The sequence below is a fragment of the Cydia pomonella genome, chromosome 1 (genome assembly GCF_033807575.1).
Source record: "Cydia pomonella isolate Wapato2018A chromosome 1, ilCydPomo1, whole genome shotgun sequence".
Classification (NCBI taxonomy): domain Eukaryota; kingdom Metazoa; phylum Arthropoda; class Insecta; order Lepidoptera; family Tortricidae; genus Cydia; species Cydia pomonella.
This window is the reverse complement of record NC_084703.1, coordinates 15,127,199-15,149,447: the sequence shown is the minus strand read 5'-3', so window position 1 is coordinate 15,149,447 and position 22,249 is coordinate 15,127,199. Positions and strand designations below refer to the sequence as shown.

The following is a 22,249-nucleotide window of genomic DNA, read 5'->3' as shown; positions in this document are numbered from 1 at the left end:
GTGATATTTTAAACGTCAAACTTCTATGAGATTATGACGTTTACTTAACACTTGCACAGGCTGGGCTATTAAAATCGCTGCCAACTTATCTTTGTCTGACTCTATACATATTAATAGACGTCAGACTACCTAATGATGAGTTTTTAATCGTAAAAGACACTCAAAGCTCATGCCCAACGCATTCGAAAACACTCTTATAACTACCTGACCTTAAATAATCATTTAACTGCAAGCAAACAGTGCGGGTGACCACACAGCATGACCGGTACCATATATACATTAACTACTCATATATTCATGGCTACATGTTCAAATACAGTTCCAATACAGTTTATATTCGCTAAAAATAATAGAAGTGTAGTTAAAAGTAGTAATGTATAATAAACGGCGAGTGCATTCGCGCCGCGGAGCATGACGTTATGACACTGACATCGTAGTGGTTCTCCTCGACCTAGTCTGCTGCTGAGCCATCTAAGGAGAGCTATCGAGAGCATGGCCACCGGGCTCTTAAGGTACATTGTTGCTCAGTTTCTTTTATTAATAACGTTTTGTCTCGTGGTCTGAATAAAAACATATAATTTGGTAATAAAGCTGATTCATTTATTTGATTGTATTTCATCAGAAATTCGAACATACTTATAAAGAAACTTTAAGTACTTACCTATATTTTTAAATAAAGTATACGTATAAAGTTATTGTTTATTATTGAAATACGGTTAATATTTAGCTAACCCCTATACTCGCAGTTACACGATGTTTCTATTAAATGCATCAAGGAGTGTTGTAGGAGTGCAGGTACAGATTGGCAGGTGCAGAACAGTTTAGCTCTAAAAATAATATTACTACATAGGTATATAAATATACGATTTGTTGTTTAAAAATCTCATAATTAAAATAAACGAAAACTACATCGAGTATAGCTTGTTACGACACTCCGAAACGAATTAATTACCTCGCAACCGGGCGGAGCATTAAAAACGGCTTGCGCAAGAGCCGATCCGCACCTTGACACAGATAGCGGTGCTGTCGTTTTGAATACACAAAAACCGGACGCCATCTCCACTATTTTAAATTGATTTGTACGAGTACCAAGCTACCAAAAAAATCGTAGACAATAGACGTATTATACAGCTATAATTTCATACCTCACGTTCATGAAAGTCCGGTAAATTGTAATATCCTATTGGAAAAGAATGCTAGTTCAGAGTAGTCCGGTTTCCTCACAATGTTTTCCTTCCCCGAAAAGCGAACGATGTTGTATGTTGTACGAAATATCAAATGATATTTCGTACAACATAAGTTCCGAAAAACCAACGACGAAGTTTCGTGCTTTTGATAATAAATAACAAATTTAGTATGTTGTCTCTTGAACAGAGGCCTCGAAGCGGCAGACCTCCAGGGACAAGTGCCAAGGGTCACTGGCACGCCAGAAAGATTGCTAATAGAATTTGCGAAAACGAAGTATGCCTGTCATATTTATCGTTAAAACTGCGGGGTACATATGCTGCTTGTGTGGAACGAAATACGATGAAAGTTAGTTCAGTTCTTCGTTCGAAGGTTAGGATAGCTAAAGTAACCAAAAATTTGCGTCGTGTCGAAAATTATATAATTTCCTTCGTACAAGAATCGCATTTGATAATTGACGAAAAGCAGAGTAAGAACACCAAATGTCCTGCAGTGCCGTTCTCTCAATGATTATTGGGCTTAAATCAAGAGTTTATCAAAAGAGAAGAATGAAACAGCCAAAACCATTAACAATTCCAGCAGGTGATGGGCTGATGTAAGCAAAAATTAAAACCGGGTCCGTAAAAAGTTGCCACTGATTCTGCTAGGAAGAAGCTGCCTATCACTCCTACAGAAAAAAAATATGACTAAAAGAACTGTCAATTATGTAAATTAAAAGTCGCTTATTATCGTAGTTATCCTAAAAATCTTAGTTTGTTCTGAATCGCATCAGATTTTTTTATTTGAAGTTTACAGTTTTTTTTTGGTACACCCCTTACGTATGTATGGTAACGGCAAAAATCATGAGAAATATGACCCATGTTTTTTTCTCCAGTCATGAACAGTAAGTTTCTTTTAAAACAGACAGATATTAATGAAATTGCAAATTTTTGCCAGTGTGTCATCCGTGTCATAGAAACAAATTGATCAAAAGCTAGTTATAAGTATATATATACAAAATGCTAAAATTATAACAACCTTTTCTTCCTGCAGCAGAGTATGAAATGTAGGCAGCCATGTGCCATCACATTTCGCACGCAAACATTAGGACTTACACCAATAAACACCAATGCAAAGTAGGACTCGATTTTTATACGTACCATAGATCTCGCAACCACCGTGTGGGCTGGACAAAGTGTACACGGACAACCCGTACAAGGGAGTCCACGAGTAGGGTTGCGTAACGTTACCTTCCAATGCAATCCTTTACTTATAATAGAGCTTTGTTTTCATGCTTTTTTACGTTCGTCTGACTAAGCAATGGATTCGAAAGGGAGATGGCGGGATTAGATGTATTCTGTGTAGAATGTTTGGGAATTGCAACCAGTAGGGCCAAATGGAAGAATAGACGGCTGATCTCTGCTAAAACAATATGGTCAGCTGTTTTTGTATATAGTCAAACATATTACTGTCCTTCTTTATAGTAAATAGTAATAAAAGGTGTAACAATACCATTTTTATTTCGAAAAGTGCTAAGTCGTAATACGAAGAAGAGAATGATGACCACCTAACCACAGTTATTATTAAGAGCCAACGGGAGTAGCCATTTCCCAATACAAACGTACTCGACTGTTTCCTCCGTAGTTTTTGAAGCTAGAGCTATGATTTATTCAACACAGATTAATATTGTCAATATCTGTGTCGGACTTTTTTGTTTTTAAGGCGTTAGGGCCGTTCAAACATGGTAAAAAACGGCCTAATTGACTATGCCGCAAAGATTGGCGTGGTATTTAAAACTAGTATCAATTAGCCAAAAAAACTAAACAGTCCGATACAGATAATTTCATTATCATTTAGATTTTCAAATTTCGTTAGGATTGGTTAAGTGTTGGAGGAGGAAACAGTCGAGTACGAAACCTCGATTTTTGGGATTTTAACGCTGGATTTTTCGCCGAAGCCGCAGTTGTCCTTAATTAATTTTAGGTGCGGGGTCAAGTTTCTAATACGTACACAACAGAAAAGTGATAGGCAATAGTCGAAATTGTATGTCGATAAGCTAGTGATGTGAGAAGTTATCGAAAAGTCGCGATTTACCTCTTAGTAAGCAAAGTAGTTGGACTATGCATGCACTTTGGTCACAGGCGATACCGTTTAGCACTATTATTCCATGGATCATACCAAGCTGAGCTGTCATACTAGCTACGAGATTAACTCTTGGCTACCCCCCAAAAACGGAGGGGAAAAGTCGGCTTCGGCGGTCCAATATGCCTCTATTTCTACCTATCTGTTGCTAATTGCTATTAGATAAAATTTGGTATCATTTTGGATAAATTAGGGACGAAAACTTTACTTTAGAAATATTTAATAGTTTCACGTTTTTATACACAATATTGGATATATGCACGAAAAAATAAATCAGGTAAGTATATAAAATTTCTTGTCTCTGGTTTGCTTAAGAAGTATAAAAAAATTGAGAACTCTTTGACAAATATTTCCGGATCCCATTTAAAAAACATAAATCGGAGATGATTTTTATAGAGGACTAAACTAAAAAGGCTTAAGGACACAAGTGTTTTCACGGTGGGTATTGTAATCCGGTAATAAATAGACCTATTGGCAATATTTCCCACCACCAAAAAACGGCTTAGCGTTGTCACTCGACTAATTTACTTAACTGCGCAAGTAAAATAAGGTTATAAGACAATAGTCATATTTTCGGCCATTAAGCGTCCGCAGCAAGCTCGGATATCCATACAAACGTAGTTACGCTTCCATTTTAAAATGACTAGCTAGATTGCTGTGAAACTTTGTAATTTCATTAATAGGTATTTGGTATATTTATGCCTAGTTTATGTAGATACCATAGTAAAAAAATACAGAAAAATTTAAGTGTTTCGTACATAACTTGTTTTGTTATTTTTCATTTGTTTTCTCGACTGGAGCTATATAAACTAATTGCAGGCATCGATATACCCTCATGTCATTGGATGTGCAAAGATTCATTTCAATCCCACACGTAGTTTTAAACTGAGAACTTCGTTTGTATGACTAACTAACTAACTATTGTGGCGCCGTGATCCAAAGAGGGTCTTGGCCTCCAAAACGAGAGAACGCCGCCTGTCCCAATCCTGTGACACTTTCAGCCAGTTATCGTCTCTGATTTGGCACAGATCCGCCTGTACACTGTCGCCGCTCCAGCGTTTGTATGGGAAGGTGAAATTCAACCGAGCTTTTTTTTTTTTTTTTATACCACGACGGTGGCAAACAAGCATACGGCCCGCCTGATGGTAAGCAGTCACCGCAGCCTATGGACGCCTGCAACACCAGAGGCATAACATGCGCGTTGCCGACCCTTTAAAAACCTGTACACTCCTTTTTTGAAGAACCCCATACTGTAGCCCCTCGGGAAAACCTCGGCAGGAAGCTCATTCCACAGCCGAAGCGTTCGCGGGAGGAAATTCCTCTTAAACCGCACAGTACGCGACCATTTAGGTTCTAGGGTGTGAGGATGAACACCCTGCCGACGGCGAGCGGTGCGGTGATAGAAAGCGGCCGTTGGCATCATGTCAAACAATTCTTCAGAGCACAGCCCATTGTACAAGCGGTAGAACACACACAAGGAGGCAAACTCTCTCGTTAGACTTAAAGGTTCAATACCGCTTGTGAGTTTGGGATCGTCGACGATTCGTACAGCGCGCCTTTGGACTGAGTCGAATGGTCCAAGCTGGCATGCAGGTGCTCCTGCCCAAAGGTGACAGCAATACTCCATATGGGGTCTGACTTGCGATTTATAAAGCAGCAGTCTTTGCCCCGGAGTAAAGTATCGCCTCGCTTTATTGAGCACACCCTTAAACTATTGTAACAGATTTGCTGCGGACTCTTAAACTATTGTAACAGATTTTCTGAAACATGTAAATGCTGTTTGCGACTTGTATGGAAAAGTGCAAAAACGGCTAGGCAACATTGTCCACCCATTTTTTAAGAAGTTAATATATATTCTTAATCCTAAGATTTTAAAAGGGAACGCTAGGATTACCCTTTATCATTAAGCGATCCTCGTTTCAACGTCTTACAAGCTGTATTTCCATATCAAATCGACGTGGGCAATGTTGGCGAAAATCTCAGATAGCTTTATCCGCCCTCAAATTGCCATAAAAGTTTTATGATGATTAAAAAAATATTTTTGCAAATATTTTAATTGATGCATTGGATCACAATGGATGCGGAAAGCCAGAATAAATATTATTTATTTATTATTTAACTGTGTTTTTTTTTTTCAAAGATAGCAGACATAGTTGGCTAGTTTGATGATGTTTATTTTACTGTATAGTTTGTCGAAATGTTTATTGGATTGCAGGTGTAATAGAAGGATATAGTATTTAGTTAAGAGTCCGCAGTAAGCTCGGTCGAATTTCACCTTCCCATACAAACGGAGTTTCGTTCTCGTTTTAAAAGTACGTGTTGGATTGTAATGAACTAATGAAACTTTGGAAATACAATAACATGAAGTATAAGGGCGAAGGGGCTACTTTGCCCGTAGCGCCGGAGCAGAAGGCCTACCGCGAATCACGTTCGACGTGTTGCCTCTCTGTCAAACTTATAAATTTGTACGTAAGTGTGACAGGGAGGCAACACGTCGAACGTGGTTCGCGGTAGGCCTCGATGCCCTCGGTACAAAAATTACAAGCTTTATGATTTTTGCATTTTTTATTTAAAAAAAAACAAAATCTTTTTTCATTTGGCCATTTTAATAGAAAATTTCTAAATAATGGATATTCGTGATTACAAAAATCGTAAATGTTAAAGTCGGTGTTTGTCACTATCGGAATTGTTATATTCGGAATTATGTTTTGTGGTTCGGAATTTTTTATTAAATCGTCTTTTTTGCTATTCGGAAATATATTCTTCAGGGATTTTCATAGTTCGTAATTACGACAATCAAAATTTTGATGGGTCGAGTATTTAAAAATCGGAATATTCTAAAATTCGGCATAAAATATTTCAATATTATGTAGTGTGCCCGGGATCCCGGGACGGAGTCGAGACAAATCTTACGACATTACACCAGGGGGTAAAAATATCCTCAAAAACCCCTCGCGTATACTCGTATTTATTGGACGCCCCCTTTGTCTAATCTCTATCTCGACAGTTTGGCGATCGAAATCTCGAAACACCCCGCGCGAGATTGCATTCCCTACCACCAACGCTATAAATGTAATTTTGTTAAATCTTATGAAATTTTTGAAATGTCCATGAAAACAGGAACGCGACACAAGAGTGTCTGATTACGAAAAACTTCAAAGACGTATATCGGTTACAGATGGGAAGCCTTACAAGATGCTCTGTGGAGCCTGGTCGCGGATCTGGATGCTCTACATATAGAAATGTATAAATATAAATATAGAGGAACATTACATCAACTTATAAAAGAATACTTACCTTGACATGAGCAAGACGTCCCGGATGAAAGTAGAGTCGTACGGAAACTTGAGACCAGGCTAGACTGCTATGAGGATTGATATCGTTGATAATATAAAAGCTTGTTTGAGGAAATAGATTTTTTTATAGATAGACTCGGAATAGAATGTGTCACGACGTAATACTTTCGTATCATCCCACATTTCGCGTGTTAATTTAACATGTCTCTTCAAACATTCCATGCTCAGCGTAAATTAGGTAATTTCATCGTCAAAGTATGCCGCAGTTGTTGACGCCAACCGATTTGTGTCAGGTCACAGCGACTGGGCGTCATCCGAATTAATTTTATTGAAACATCAGAACGTAGCTCTCCTTAAAATTTTGTTTTTATAATACATTAATTTATCCCGAGATGAAAGTATATTGGTCACTGGGCTGTGTTGTTATTTTATATTTTCATTTAACGCTGTTATGTGCGGTTTTAGTTGTATTTTAATACTAAGTGAATTACCACATTAAATTTCGAGCAAACTCGGCAGTCAGTATGTTCCATTACCTACCTGAAAACGTCACAGCCTGCCTTAAACAGTAGCATACTCATTTACTCATTGGTACAAATGAAATTATTGTATCCAGAGAAATGACACGAAGAAAGTGGCTAGCCGTTTCAATAACTTTCAATCAATTCCAATCAAAAATTTATGTTTAATAATACCACGTTGCCCGGTCTGTGCCAATGCGGTAAGATTTTACTTCGGTGCAATTAATTAAAACAAGCCACAGATTTGAAGCCAGAGGTTGCTGCACCTAAGGCATGTTGAGATAAGTGCGGACAATTTTTTTCGAGTAGTTTACTAATTAGTAGGCTTACTATAGTACATTTTAAAATTACTATTTACTACATCTCAAAATAGTACATTTTATTGCAAGATGTAGAAGAATAAACAACACAGGACAATTAGATACATAATGAGATAATGACCCTTGCACACAGACAATAAACGACGTTTTCTCTAATATGCTCCATAATGAGATAATGACCCTTGCACACAGACAATAAACGACGTTTTCTCTAATATGCTCGGAAATGGAAATAAGGCCTTATTGTATCAAAACTAGTACGTGAGGATGTTCATTATATAAAAATCAAATTAAGAAAAATCTGAATCATTACTGTACAGTTTTAGCGGACGGGAAGTTATTAGTGTTTAGTTTTTTACTTTTTATAAACGCATACAGACAATATAGCCGCGGGCCGCGTCTACATGACCCGGTGAGCATCTTTTTAAGCTATAAGCTATTTAGCGACCAGTAAATTATGAGCAAATGACTCAAAATTAGGCACATACATTATTACTACTTCATAATAGAACAAAGGGAGTCATGTTGAGAAAAGTTTGCAATTTTTTTCAATTCCATACGAAACTGGACCACCCTATTACATAATATATATAAATAAAATGATACCCCTATAATGGAACAGGCACCAGTAATGGAATGGTATAGACAAATCCTGTAAAACAAGTATTTACCATCAGTTTTTAATCTCTGGCAACATTTTACCATAAACAAGAGCCAAAGAACTGCTTAAGAGGCTGTCAATACCTAAAGCGCGCACACTGTCTATTTGTATCGGAGTAAATGAGATAGCACTGTCGCATGTTACTGGGCCTGGGCAAGGGAATAATAAGAAAAATATTTAAATAAAAAAAAGTGGATTATTAGTGTAATATTTAACTCGACCAAGGTTTAGATATAAATGTTTTAAAATTGTGATTTTAATTGCAGACCCATAAGTCAAAACAATAAAGACATACAACCGTTTAATTGTGATTTTAAGACCAATCTTTGCAATTATTTTCTATCGAGCCGATTTCGTTCAATCGTGTATCGAGTACGACCACGGTCTTTGAAATATAATTAATATGAACATATATTTTTCTTACTTGACTGAAACAAATAGTCTTTCTTAAAAAACTGTTTAAGTAACATCAATTTCAAGGACATTGGGTGTTGTCAGCCTCTTAAGTTTAATTTTTCATTCCATGACTGGAGCAAAAAACCACAGTTTGAAACCAATTGCAGTAGCTTTCATTAAATACATAGAAAACATAATTATAGGACGAACAGAGCCCCTATTGTAAATTTATTCGATTTCGTGACGTGACGTACGCGTTTGCATTAAGTCTCATTTAGTATGGGATTTAGAAACAGCGCGCCAAGCGGAACGTTTTGGAAACTGGGTACTAAACGTTTGGGTAATGGACATTCGACTTTTAAAGCGTAAAGCGGTAGAAATTTTAGAGGTGTCGGTGAAATATCAAAAACACTCCAAATTTTCTCTTAAATGTTCCATGATTGGTGGCGTTAACATAGTTACCTGAGCGAATGACTCGCGAACGCGAAGCGGCGCGGCGCGGGTAAATTCAATCCCTATGGAAGTGTGCCTGGGTCCCTATGGATCTCCGAATGCCGTTGGGCCGCCGCACCGCGCCGTGTCGCATTTGCGAGTCATCGCCCACGTAAGCCGCGCTGTAACAATATTACACTAACCAATTTAAAGTTTTCGATTATTTGTCTGTCTGGGATTATCATTGACACGTTGACTGTCGTAAACAGAAATAACACCGGCCAAGAGGATGTCGGGCCATACTCAGTGTAGGATTCCGTAGTTAATCTTCCGTCCCAATAAGCTAAACTGGAGCTTAGAGTATATTAGATTGTTAACCAAAGGATGAAACGGTAACGGTACCTTTCACCCGAGTTAAACAAATAGGCAAATTTGCATAATCAGTACCTAATCAAAGTAACAGACTTACTTGCAATCGGAGACTGCATAGTCATATTTTTTGGACCTATGGTTCAAAAGTTAGAGGGGAGGGACCCTTTTTTTTTCTTTCGGAACGATTATCTCCGAATATATTCACTTTATCGAAAAATGTTTGTTGAAGACCCCCTATTACTTTTGAAAGACCGACGATACCCCACACTGTAGGGGTGAAACAAAAAAAAATCACCCCCACTTTACGTGTAGGGGAGGTACCAAAAAAAAAAATTAAATTTTATTGTACGACTTTGTCGGCTTTATTGATTTATATGTCCATGCCAAATTTCATCTTTCTAGCACTAACGACCACGGAGCAAAGCCTCGGACAGACAGACAGACAGACAGACATGGCGAAACTATAAGGGTTCCTAGTTGACTATGGAACCCTAAAAATCAAGTAAAAGTGGCGCACGCTGATAAAATGTAATTCTATCAAAATATTTATCCTGAATTGCAACTGTGTTGAGTGATATTTATTGTAAATATTTTTTTAAATGTATTATTTATCATCGCGAAACATAAGTATGTAGGTATCAGTGGCGGATCGATCGACGAACTCGATTCCCACCGGCTTGTCTAATTTTAGCCCGTAGAGTACTTTCACGATCGGTTCATGGAGAAAAGAAAAGCAGAATTAACTCTGACTTTCCTACGAATATTTGTGAGGCGCCGCCACTGGTAGGAATATAGTTCTGAATTGACAATATCATCGTCGTTTATTCAAATCAAATATCATTTATTTTCGGGTAACTAAGGCCCATACATACCTTAACTAACAATAAAGATATTATAAGCTAAAAAAACATGTCGGCGATACAGTTTTCTGCTGCGGTGGATTCCCACAGAACCGCCGAAACACCATACCATACCCTTCGGCCAGAAGTCCGCGCTCACGGTGCTTCCATCAGTATTGTCCCTGTGCAAGTGTCATTATGTACTTGTCCCAGTCCCGTCGCACCTTTTTGTGTACTTGTCCGTATGGCCGTCGGGACTATGTATGAGTCCCGACGGCCATACGGCATGACACACTTTGCACACTTGAAATGAAATGCACTATTGCTCTTTACCTGACAATGCCTGAGATATGTTTTGTCTCTTTCCACCTCTTTATTTCCAGATTGAGGATGTTTGGGTGTGTATAGGCTCCTCCAGATCTTTGCAAGTAGATACTGTCCCAGAATACGTCTTCCTGTTGTCATTAAAACACACGCATTAAAACAAACTATTAGTATTAAAACGGTTTCAGATGATATATAAGAATTGGAAGATGGCTTATAGATTCATCGAATAATTCGGACGAATATTCATATTTGGTATTTGGCCCATCTCTAGATCTAACTAGCAGAACATTTGTTCGCTAGTCCTTTACCTTTTACGAAACCTGTTTGCTTATAAGGTGCGGTTTATCTCTCTAGCTGCTAATGCAATTATAGCTTGTCCTGACCTGACCAAATTATTCGGCAAAACAAGAGAGATACTTAGCTGAAAACGAATAAGTGAAAAAACAGAGTTGTAGTACATTGTGCAACGAGGGGGAAAGTGAAATTTTGGATACGAGGGTGGTAATTAAAGACCCGAGTTTGCAATATTCTTACCCCCGGAGTTACACAAAATGTTTTTCATCACACTTGAGAAGAAAAAACTAAATTTTAAACAAAATAGTTCTTAAATACGGTGACATATCAAACATTCGTCCGCCATTTTGTAATTTCTTGGCAGGTGAGGCATCGAAGGCAAAGACCTATTCGGCATTCAGCCACGATTGAATATTATGTAAAAATATTTTAAACGGCTGTTAAATTAATCAAATTAAATATTTCGAAACATAAACAATACTATTAAATTATAAACGTCAGTATTTTAAAAGTAAAACTCATTTATGCTACTTGGTTTGTATGAATAAGTGACATAATTAAAGAAAAAGCTATAACTCCCTAGGGAGAGTAGGGAGTTATAGTTTTATTTTCACAATCCATAACTCCCGCGGGAACAATAGGCCTTTGTCCCTCAGCACACCTGCATGAAATAAGATCTTTTTCGAGCAAGTGTGATGAAAAGATAAATAAAGCATAAAGGCATCCTTTGCTGATTTATAATATATGTAGATGGTAGTTGTTAGGTACGTGCGTGTAATGGCGGCGCTTGACGATATAAGTCTCCCGCGAAACTGGGTCAGTGGGTCAGAGGCGAGGTCCATTGATAGCACCGACTGCTAATGTCGTTCCTCGAACTACCTATGTACATATATTTTTCCATTGTAATACTCGTATTTCCTCGAAATACTCCTGTATTATACGTTAATAATTGATCCCTATTTCATAAAATAAGTGATACTATTTGCAATATCTCCTCGTACTCTGTTCTCCGGATTCTCCATTTAAATTTATAATTGTTTTAATTTTTTTACACTTATTGTTAAATCTAATTTATAATAACTAAGTAGAAGCATTGTTAAATGACATTAGAAAGGAATATCAAATGGTTTAAGGGTTAAATCTATCCTATCTATGAATAATTGATGTTAGAGTTTATAAAATCACCGTGATAAGCCTTACTGCCATGTCATTAAGGCCTAGTTCATTTAATAGCTAGGTAAAAAACAGCAATCTATAAGGCTACGAGCGCTCAACAAACACTTAAGTGTGCGTGCCTCAAGTTATTTGTTCTATTTTAATGTTACTCGAACGCACCAACCTTGCCCTACATTCAAGATTACAATTAAAATAAAAAAGTACACACGAAATGCAGCCTTCTTGCCCTCGTTTAAATTATGTTTTCACTTTGCTTTGGAATAACTAGGTAGACAATAATGACTTTAATGTTAATACTTTATAACCAAATTTATAAGGACGTTTTTTTTAACACGATATACTTACATGTGTCAGTATTGGTACTTGGTACATGTACCCCTAGTGTAAATTTGATCGACATCATAACGTGACGAACGCGTTTGCGTTAAGTCTCATTTTGTATAGGATTTTGAGTTTCCAAAACGTCCCGCTTGGCGCGCTCTTTCTAAATCTAATACAAAATGAGACAACGCAAACGCGTACGTCACGTTTCGAAATCGAATTTATTTACACTAGGGGTACTGACATAAACATACACACAAATGCACAATGGTGTATAAAATAAATCTTGATCATGTTTGCGTGACTAGGTACATATTTATATATACATAGTAACGTTGTAAGCAATGCAGATGAATATTATTATTTCCAAAATGCATGAATATAATATATTGAATACATATTGCATGGTTAAGCGAAACTTGTCAGTAGAAAAGGCGGCAAATTTGAAAAAGCGCGGGATCACTACGTTTGAATAGTTCGAAAATCGCGTGTCGTTTAATCTTACCTGTAGAACTGACTTGTTTACATTTAGATTTTGATTAGCTTTTAATTGCGATTTCCAGAGACATTTTTAACATCTTTGAAAAATATACAAATAAGTCTGTTCGTTTTCTTCGGGCACCCTAGGTTAGGTTTTTAGGGTTCCGTACCCAAAAGGTAAAACGAGACCCTATTTACTAAGACTCTGCTGTCCGTCCGTCCGTCCGTCTGTCACCAGGCTCATGTCTCATGAACAGTTGAAATACAGATGATGTATTTCTGTTGCCGCTATAACAACAAATACTACAAGGAACCCTCGGTGGGCGAGTCCGACTCGCACTTGTCCGGTTTTTTTATAATGTGTTTATATATTTTGTTTTTATATTTTACTTTTATATACATATTGTAAAAAGCCTTACCTAAGAATAAAAGATAAATAAAGGAAAAAATAATAATGTCACTCGAAATGGATATCAAGAATAAGACGTAGGGATGTGACGACCCCATCGCCCGCTGATTGTACCAGTGCAATCAGTCAACGGGCAGCTTGTGGCGGGCTATTGGGGAGTAGCGACCCCACGTACCCGAGTGCTCCTGGGGAGTTCTGTTACCCGCAACGACGGTGGGTGGGACAGGATTCTCTGCCTCTGGCTTGTTTTAGCCGGCTGGCCACAGTGGAGTCGTTAGAGCTATATGCTCCAGGGGGTGGAAGTGAATCATGCAAAAGACGTGAGTTGGCCCACTGGGTAGAAAGCGGCGTACACCTCTCAAAACCCTTGAGCCGCTCACACCGGTGATGCCCAGCAATCCTAGATGTCGCTTCTTGTGGAGGCGAGTCACCGTCTGGCGGAAATCAAATTGAATACCGTTTTATTAGTTAGGCGACCGGTTTTTCCGGTTTGGACCCAAACGTCCGGAACGGGAACACAAATGTTCCGTGATGGTACAAATAATAATAAAATAATGTTTATTGAGTTAGCACAAACAAACGTGATTTTAACTGGCCTAGTGCCTCTTTTTAAGCGTACATGACACGTGTCAAAAGACAACGCTCTCCCGCAGGTGGTAACTGGTAACAGAATTTTTACATATACAAATAGCTGTGGCTTAAGACAAAAGTGGAAGATCCGCGCGAAATCACCTTTTCATACAAACGTAGTCCTCATTTTCCTCTCTGGATATTCACATTATTGAAAATATTTTGACATAATTTGTTGTATATCAACCATAGCTATGCCCCTACGTTTGATTTTTTTTAATTATTAGTTATTATAGGAGTTAGAAGCATTTAAAATATTGTATGAAATCTGTTTGTCACTCCTAATTTTTATAATAATACAAAAATCTAAAAAAGGCAAACGTAGAGGCATAGCCATGATTTATATACATCAAATTATGTAAAAATGTTTTTCACGATGTCAATATTCAGAGAGGACGACGTTTGTGTGGAGAATCGGCCGTCCTCTTAAGACTTAAAACGAATGTTTTTAAAAATAACTTAAAAAATAGAAAAATATTAAGTAGGTATATAAAACGATCTTTAATAAAATCCTGTTCTTAGATTTTACGAATTTCTAAAATATTAAAGATCCATCATAGGCATACCTAAGACATAGTAAAATTGAATATGAACTACTACATCTACTATAAAGTGACTTCAACCTACTTTAAATGAAAATTTACTTCTGATCCTCCTTGCTTACATAAGTTGTTAAAACGTCGAACATGGTGGGCGCGGGCACGTACATATTCGGCATATACCGTTCAGGCCGTGGGGGCCACCGTATATGACCGCGAGTCAGACTTGATTTTGGCAAAGCTCACATACTCTATCTCTAAGAAAGTTGTATCTACGATGACCCGCGAGGCCCTGTAGATAAGCCAAGATTTGTTGGTTTTCAAATAGAACGAAAATAATAAGGTATGTTCTATGGTGTCCATCATTTATTATTATTAATAGTACATTACTATAGAGGACGGGAAACGAAGGGTTGCAGGCAAAGTAGATATAGACGGCCGGCAACCCCGTTTCCCGCCGAGGTTTGTGCAGTGCTTTTCTCAAACTTGCAATGAAATAATTTAAAAAAAAGGATGATGATGATGATGATTGTTTTATGTCTTAATGTGATAGGTTATTCCGTGCGTGGGGTATTGAAGGGGAACAAAAATGTAATTGTTTTGGCGCTATCACGCACGCCATTACGCTTTTTTCTTTTTTTTTTTCGTTTTTGCGTTTTTTGTTGATACCGAAAGGGGAACGAAAATTTGATTATTTTTACGCTACGACGCACGGTTTAGGAGATACAGCCCTATAAAGATTTCTGCATGACTGAAAAAAATAAAACTTTTTGGGGCTGTATCTCCTAAACCGTGCGTCGTAGCGCAAAAATAATGAAATTTTTGTTCCCCTTTGAAACGCTGAAATAATATTTAACAAACACAAAAAAGAAAAAAAAAACACAGAAAAGACAAAAAAAATAAAAAAAAGCATACTGGCAGAATTTTGCTTATAGGTTTTTTACGGTTGAATGCCAAGACGTGCCATAATTTGACGTTTAAAAACAAAAGAAGGTTGCCTTACAGGCCTAGGTGTGTAAGGCTGTATGAAATTCCTTTACATATCATCTTCACTCATCGCACCTGATGTATTTCCGGACCTAATTTGAAGTAAGTCATGTCAACATTTCATTACACGTTTGAGAAATAGTACATTACGATACAAGTGCGAAACGAGTGGCGATAAATTAAAACACGACCGAAGGGAGTGTTTTAAATCGACACGAGTTGCGAATTACCTATTCGCACATGTATCGTACAACGTTTTACAGTACATTTATATGTTCGACACAGTAACGTAATATGCTAATTTTCGCACCAGTGCGGTAAATTAGCACCATATGTACTGTAAAACCTATTATTTAACTTGAAATGTGTATCATATTAAAACTAGCTATATGTGTATTAGTTATAGATACGCAGTGTGGCGTAAACGCCCTTGACAAAAGATCCAGGTTTCATAGAACACGTCACAATTAATTCAATTTTCAATTAATAAGATTAATGTTCTCATACTCTCGGGATTGATGGCAAAAGGAAAAAAAACATATAATCTAATAATTAATATAATGTAATAATTCCAAATAAAACAAAAAAAAAATACTTATAATACGTAAAAATATTTTTTTTAACATGCAACATTGATATCGGCGAGTAGCGATTAAAAGTTAACACGTAATATAACCCCATGCATGTTGTTGGACTGTTATTGCCAACTTCTGGGCGAGCTCGGCGGACGTGTTAACCGCTCAGACCAACCAGTATAAACGCGTATCTCTGGATTCTCTGGCGCGCTCTCTCTGTTAATTTCTCGGTCACGTTACGCTGGACTTTGCGCCAGCCCGGTCCGCCCGCGCTCGCGTGATGATATTTTCACTGTACTGTACTGGCTTACCAGATGCCAATTCACATAGTACGTCCCCACTTTTTTCTTACAGAAATAAGTAATTGTCTTATTTTAGAATATATTTTATGCTATTCGTGCACTATGTAAATAATGTATATTATGATTGCTTGTATTTCTCTATGTAAGTGAATTGTAATAATCTGTAGGAGAAATTCTAATTTAAATTATAATTTTATCAAAACGTTAATTTTTCTCCAAATACACTTTTTTTGCACTTGCAATATTTTTGATCAACTTATAAGGCAGTTTACTGAAACACAACACAAATGGACATATCATTATTTATTAAAACACTTTGTATTTATACTTATTATATCTACTGTTTTATTTGTATAGATTTTGGTATAGATTTATAGAACTCTAACAACATTTTGGTGGTTACCAATTACCAGTGTTAACTACTGAGAAAAAAATCCCAACATAGTGTAATCCTTTGAACGCCACGCCTATCGCACGCGGCGCGTAATCGTGAACCTTGTCGGTACGCATGAAGGTTGATATTGGGCTGTAGCCGCGCGCGTCATATGACGTCTTTGGCGGCCAAAAGGTTTCGCTACGCGCCGATATCAATGTTGCATGTTAAAAAAAAATTACGTATTATAAGTATTTTATTATTATTATAGAGGTTGTTTTTTTAATGTTGACCTAAGTTAATAATAAAGAGCCTCTCGAATCTTCAGACATCGATTTTCATCTTGAACAGAACAAATATGCCGTAATTAAAATGGCGGCTGATATTTGCAATCTTGGCCTCAGATTCATAATAAAGCGTCTTTCGGATCTATAGATATCGATTATTATCTTGATCAGAGCAAAAATTCTAAAATTCAAGATGGAGGTCGTTTTCTTCCATTTATAATAAAGAGTACACTGTGTTTTCCACGTATAGTGGAGCCGTTAACCACGTATAGTACGATGAATTTTATCGACATTTCACCCCCCATACCTGTTTTTTCTCAACCATTTTATAACTGCACCCTTTCAAAGTTTTATGGTGCCATACACTACTGCACTAGGCGAAGCTCATATCACTGTTCCGGAAGAAAGTCTCGCCACTGTGCCAGTATCCCGTTTGGATCGGTGGCAATTGCTCCAAAGGATGTTGCAATCGCTCAGGACTCGTTGGAGTTCTGAGTATTTAACAACACTACAAACCCGGTATAAATGGACCGTTACTAATCCTGATCCTGATATTGGAACAGTAGTTTTGGTCAAGGATGAAAGACTCTCTCCCGGAAAGTGGTTGTTAGGTCGTATAATAGATAAGTGTCCTGGTAGAGATGGTTTAACTCGAGTGGTTACGTTGAAATTAAAGAATGGTACTTTTCGAAGACCCATTGCTAAAATTTGCCCTCTACCTCTGGATCCTTAACTATCTGTTAAGAAGTTTAATGTGTTTTAGTTTTGAAGAATAGCTCTAAGTATTTGAGTTTCACTATGTAATTTAACCTTATTACTATTGATTCACGTTTTTCACGTGCTGCTTACTTCACTATTCTTGGTTTGTTTTATTTACATGGATCTTTATAAAGAACAAGTCGTCCTTGGGGGCCGATAATGTTAAATTTAGTATGTTTAGTTTTTATAGTTGCCCAATTTCACAGTAGATGTCGCTGTTCTATCGGCTACTTCACGCTATTAAGATTTTTACAGCCCCTTATAAGGTAAATTTGGTTTCGGAATAAATGAGTATTAAGTTGTCAAGTGAAGTGTTTCATTAAAAAAGGTATGAAGTCAACAAGCAGCACATATTATATTCTGAATTAGGAACTAGTAAGGAAAAAACAAACTTGAAAAGCGTAATGTTTAAGTACTTTTTGAATTAAGTATATGAACCATTGCAGTTATTATTTTAACTTCATGAAAACTAAGCAATCAGGGGTTTTTTTTTCTCATTCGGCTGTATTGAAGCGCTAATAAAATAATTTTAATCATTTCGTTTAATCTTAATTATTGAGATTTGGGCACTATTCTGCAATGCACAAAGGTAATAGGTATAGGTAAATACTTAGAACACAACCTTAATTCAGGAACAAATAATCGTTATAAACATAACAAATGCCCTTACCGAGAGCGGAATCGCAGGAGCCACTACCTATTACGCTACGCAGCTGTTATATTTAGACATTATATAAAATTACGCATCAAATGGTTTGCTAGCAACCCCCAAGTAATAAGCCGTATCATTGAAGTGAATAAAAGTGACCATAGTAATAAGGTGCTAAATAAGAAGTGTAAAGACGGCACTACTCGATTTATTGATATTTCTCGATTAAGAATACTTCAAATTAATTTCCAATGAAACAATACTTTCTTTGATAAACGTAAAGTATCAGAATTTAATATTGTTGTTGTTATTTAAAAAAATAAAATAAAAATATGGTAAACCCCAATTCCCGAACCAGTTCCGGAATCCGGAGTTGTGGACCCAATATCAAAAATCAGTTCCGGAATTGGAAACCGTCCGATATTGCAAGCCCTAATATCTGACTGTACTTGATAAGAATGCAATGTAGCCATATACATCGCAAAGTGATTTTCAAATCTTATCTATACTTAAATTATCTGGTCTAAACCGTAGCAAAAAGAATATAATACACGCGTTTCAGTTCTAAATATAAATATTTTATAATCTTACGTAGGTTGGCACTTAACCCTACGTGGGTTAAGAGATACTGCGTAGGTAGGTTAATTAGAAAACTACAAACGGAAAGAAACAATTTTATCGAACAGATTAACTAGTGCAAAATCCAATTCAAAAGCCCACTTGTCGGAATCCAAACAGAATCAGCGTTCGCCCTACTTCCATAAATACTTGTGAACACTTGCAACAACGCGTCATTGACAGAGTCTGCGTAATATCATCTAGAACGAATCCAAACGAGTTCGATCTGTATGGCCCTGCGGCGGTTCATTCTTACGATCTTACGTCAGGGAAGCGGTTACTTCACACCAGAACAGCAGCCAGCGTCGGCTGCAGACTGCAGCGCTCCGCATCCCGCATCGCGCTAACCTGCCCTACTGACACCGAATGAAATCAAAAACGTTGTCGACCACAACTGAATACAAAAGACGTCACATCACTGTTCGACGGTCTCAGTAGGTACATTGTGATACATTATTACTGCGTATAGCCTATTTTGGACTGCTGGTAAACTTCTCGAAACACGTTCTGCTTGCCATTATCTACGTCTACGACATACAATTTAGTTAAACACTGTTTCACACGACCAGTCGGCCAATTCCATTCCATGGCAGGATAGCGCGAAAAAACAATACGGCGCGACGTTGCCACATCGTGCAACCGAGCGTACGAGCAGGTAGCCACCACATTGCATACAGCATTATGTAGATGTATGTATTATTATACAACACTTGTCTCTTTTGAATAAAGACTATCATATATAAATAATTTTCTCTCCAGGCCTCATGAACCCCAAAACATGCGTCACTTTGAACTTCTACAAAGTTACAGCAAAAATATATTCTAATCACTATGATCAGATTCCAATTGGGATGCCGGATTATGGCTATATAACATTATAACTTTTTCAGATAAGTGTTGGTTTGGTTTCTTGATATTTTTTATACACAGAAAAGGCAATATTACATCCGGTTCGAACGAATGAGATTGTTTTTCTCAACAGATACTTATAAGATTAAAACGTACTTACCGGTAGAAGGGTCCACATACGCGACCTGAATGTCTATATCTAAATGCTCCGGCGGTTTGGCGTCTGTGGAGCTCATAATGTCGTACTCCACTGGCACTTCCGACACGAGCTCGCTTTTCGGCTGGCTCGTTGAGGCGGCCAAACTCTGCGTAACACTCATTTTTGGAGCGTCTTCGTGCATCGTAAAAGAACGACACAACGAGGCCACCGAATTATATCTAAGTAATTTATATATTTCACTCACAGCGTAAAACAGTATATTATATGTTTTAAAATCGCTTATAAACGAAATGTAGGTCTCTGGGGCACTTCACTTATACTTTGGTATTCCGACATAACTTGATACAATTCAATGGAGCTACCGTACTCATGACTGACATTGAAATAAATCGGTAAAGGGCAGTAGGAAATTAACCTAATTTTGATCAAAAGTGTGTCATGACCTATTTACAAGAAAAAGATTGTAAATCAGGAATAATAAATATAAGTCTTTGTATTAACAGTAAAATGTATTTGTTGTTTTTATTACTAAGGGTATTATAAAAAAAGTATATATTAATTTTGTTTTATCATATTCATTGTAACTTAAAGGCAATGTATAATACAGGTAAAATTACTCGGTTTGCTTATGAATACGCTGCGTTGTGTAATAAATGACCGTTTCTATTGCACAATCCTTTCACAAGGGCTCCGAATGTAGGTCATTCTTTATGAGTTGAATAGCAAACCGATACTGAATGTTTTCATTGGTTAAAACAATAGTAATTAACTTTTACAAAAGCACATTTTTTGACATATACTGAAGGTAGTTTAATAAAATAAATAATGGAATATATATTTTAAAGATACTATTTTGGTCATTAGCATCCGGTTTCAGTGTCGCCATCTGGGCCATGTCAGCGAACTTCGCGTATCTGTGTAATGTTCAATAAGGTACGAGCAAAACCCACAAGAGGGCGCTTTTATTAAAACGTATTAGAATGACAGGGTGGGTGGATAAAATGCATACACAGCAGTAATGAAATTCATGTATAGCACAATCGGAATAGAACAAACCTCGAAATTTCTGGAACAGTCCTGAAATTTGGTATGTATGTAAATTAAATGCCCCTTTTTCATGTCCACACCATTTGACATTTGGGGACCTCGAAGAATCGCAGCCATCTTGAAAAATGTGTACCATCCTGGAGAAATTCGCATTGTACTCTTAATCTACGTCAATCTAGGAAAATATGGTGTAAGACACAACATTAAAGCTTATTAAATTTTACACAAAAAGTCCAAGATATCTTTGTGAATAAATACATCTTGTTATAGAAAATACTTGCTCAATCTAGGTTTAGCGTTTATACACTTCGATTCGAGGGGACATTCTCTTAATAGAAAACTCGGACGAATATGAATTCCACTTCTGTCTCCACATTTGTAGGGTAAAGGCACCAGTAGTCAGCCTTTTTACGAAATTTCTATGTTCAGAATAGTTTCATTTGGCCACTAATTGAGCAATAAGAATCATTTATTTTTTTACTGTTCACGAATTTAATAAACTTTATTTTTTAAGAAGAATAAAACGTAATTAAATTTTGATTTGGAAATATTCCATTAAATATAACAAAAGGGCCGTTTTGCCAGTAATCAATCATCCCCCTGTGTACCAATAAACAGCCTTTAAGTATCCAGTGTCCAGCCATCACATTTTAACGGCTGACTAGTGGGTTTTGAGTCCCGTGATCTCAGTGTCCAGTGGTCAGCCAGAGTTTGACTACTGGGTATTTGATGTTTTTCAATCAAATAAAGTCCTAATAGTGTAAATATTTAAAGGTGATTGATTACACGACTTGCGATTTATTTGAAAATAAAAATAAATCTTGAATCCTATGGTCAGCCTCCCTCGGGCCTCGGCTGACTTCTGGATTTACGACCTTTTTAAAATTACTGCCTCAATCATAGTAGTCAGCCACGGGAGGCTGACTATTGGGTTTTGTACAAAAAAGTAGTTTCCAATAGTCAGCCCCCTTAAAAATGTTACTTCAATATGGATTTCTATTTGTTTTTTACTTTTTTCAGATGAATTATGTATTAATTATGTGAATAAGTTCCCATTCTTTTAACAAAACATCACAATTCGGTTGCTAACGTCTTTTCAAAATACCATGTGACACTCCAAAAAAAATGGCGAATATCCCTTAACCTTTCATGTCAGAAGACAGCACTTCTTTGAAGTAGTCTTGTGGTTCAGGCTAGACAATTCTTTTATAAATAAAGTTATTTTTCAACTAATAGTTTATCAATCTATAATATCACCTACTTTTGGCATGAAAATGAGAAAAACTTTGCTAATTACAATCAAAAATAAGCAAGAAAGGCTGAC

General features: G+C 37.0%; 1 protein-coding gene and 1 long non-coding RNA gene across 3 annotated transcripts in view; both read right to left on the bottom strand.

Annotated features, from left to right (window-relative positions):
• LOC133516342 (nuclear hormone receptor FTZ-F1) overlaps positions 1 to 21,540 on the bottom strand; it is a 133,423-nt gene extending 111,883 nt beyond the window's left edge. The window contains exon 1 of one of the 2 annotated variants that reach the window (XM_061849281.1): positions 19,879 to 21,540. In XM_061849281.1, the coding sequence (XP_061705265.1) occupies positions 19,879 to 20,059 (181 nt within the window). In that variant the 5' untranslated portion in view covers positions 20,060 to 21,540. The remainder of the gene's footprint in view (positions 1 to 19,878) is intronic. The other variant, XM_061849253.1, reaches the window with a different exon arrangement.
• Positions 6,705 to 13,263, bottom strand: LOC133516399 (uncharacterized). Its single transcript, XR_009799216.1, has 2 exons — positions 10,477 to 13,263; positions 6,705 to 7,142 (listed from the first exon to the last, which is right to left on the bottom strand). It is a non-coding gene; the product is annotated as an uncharacterized LOC133516399 (long non-coding RNA).
• Positions 21,541 to 22,249: the final 709 nt, after the last annotated feature.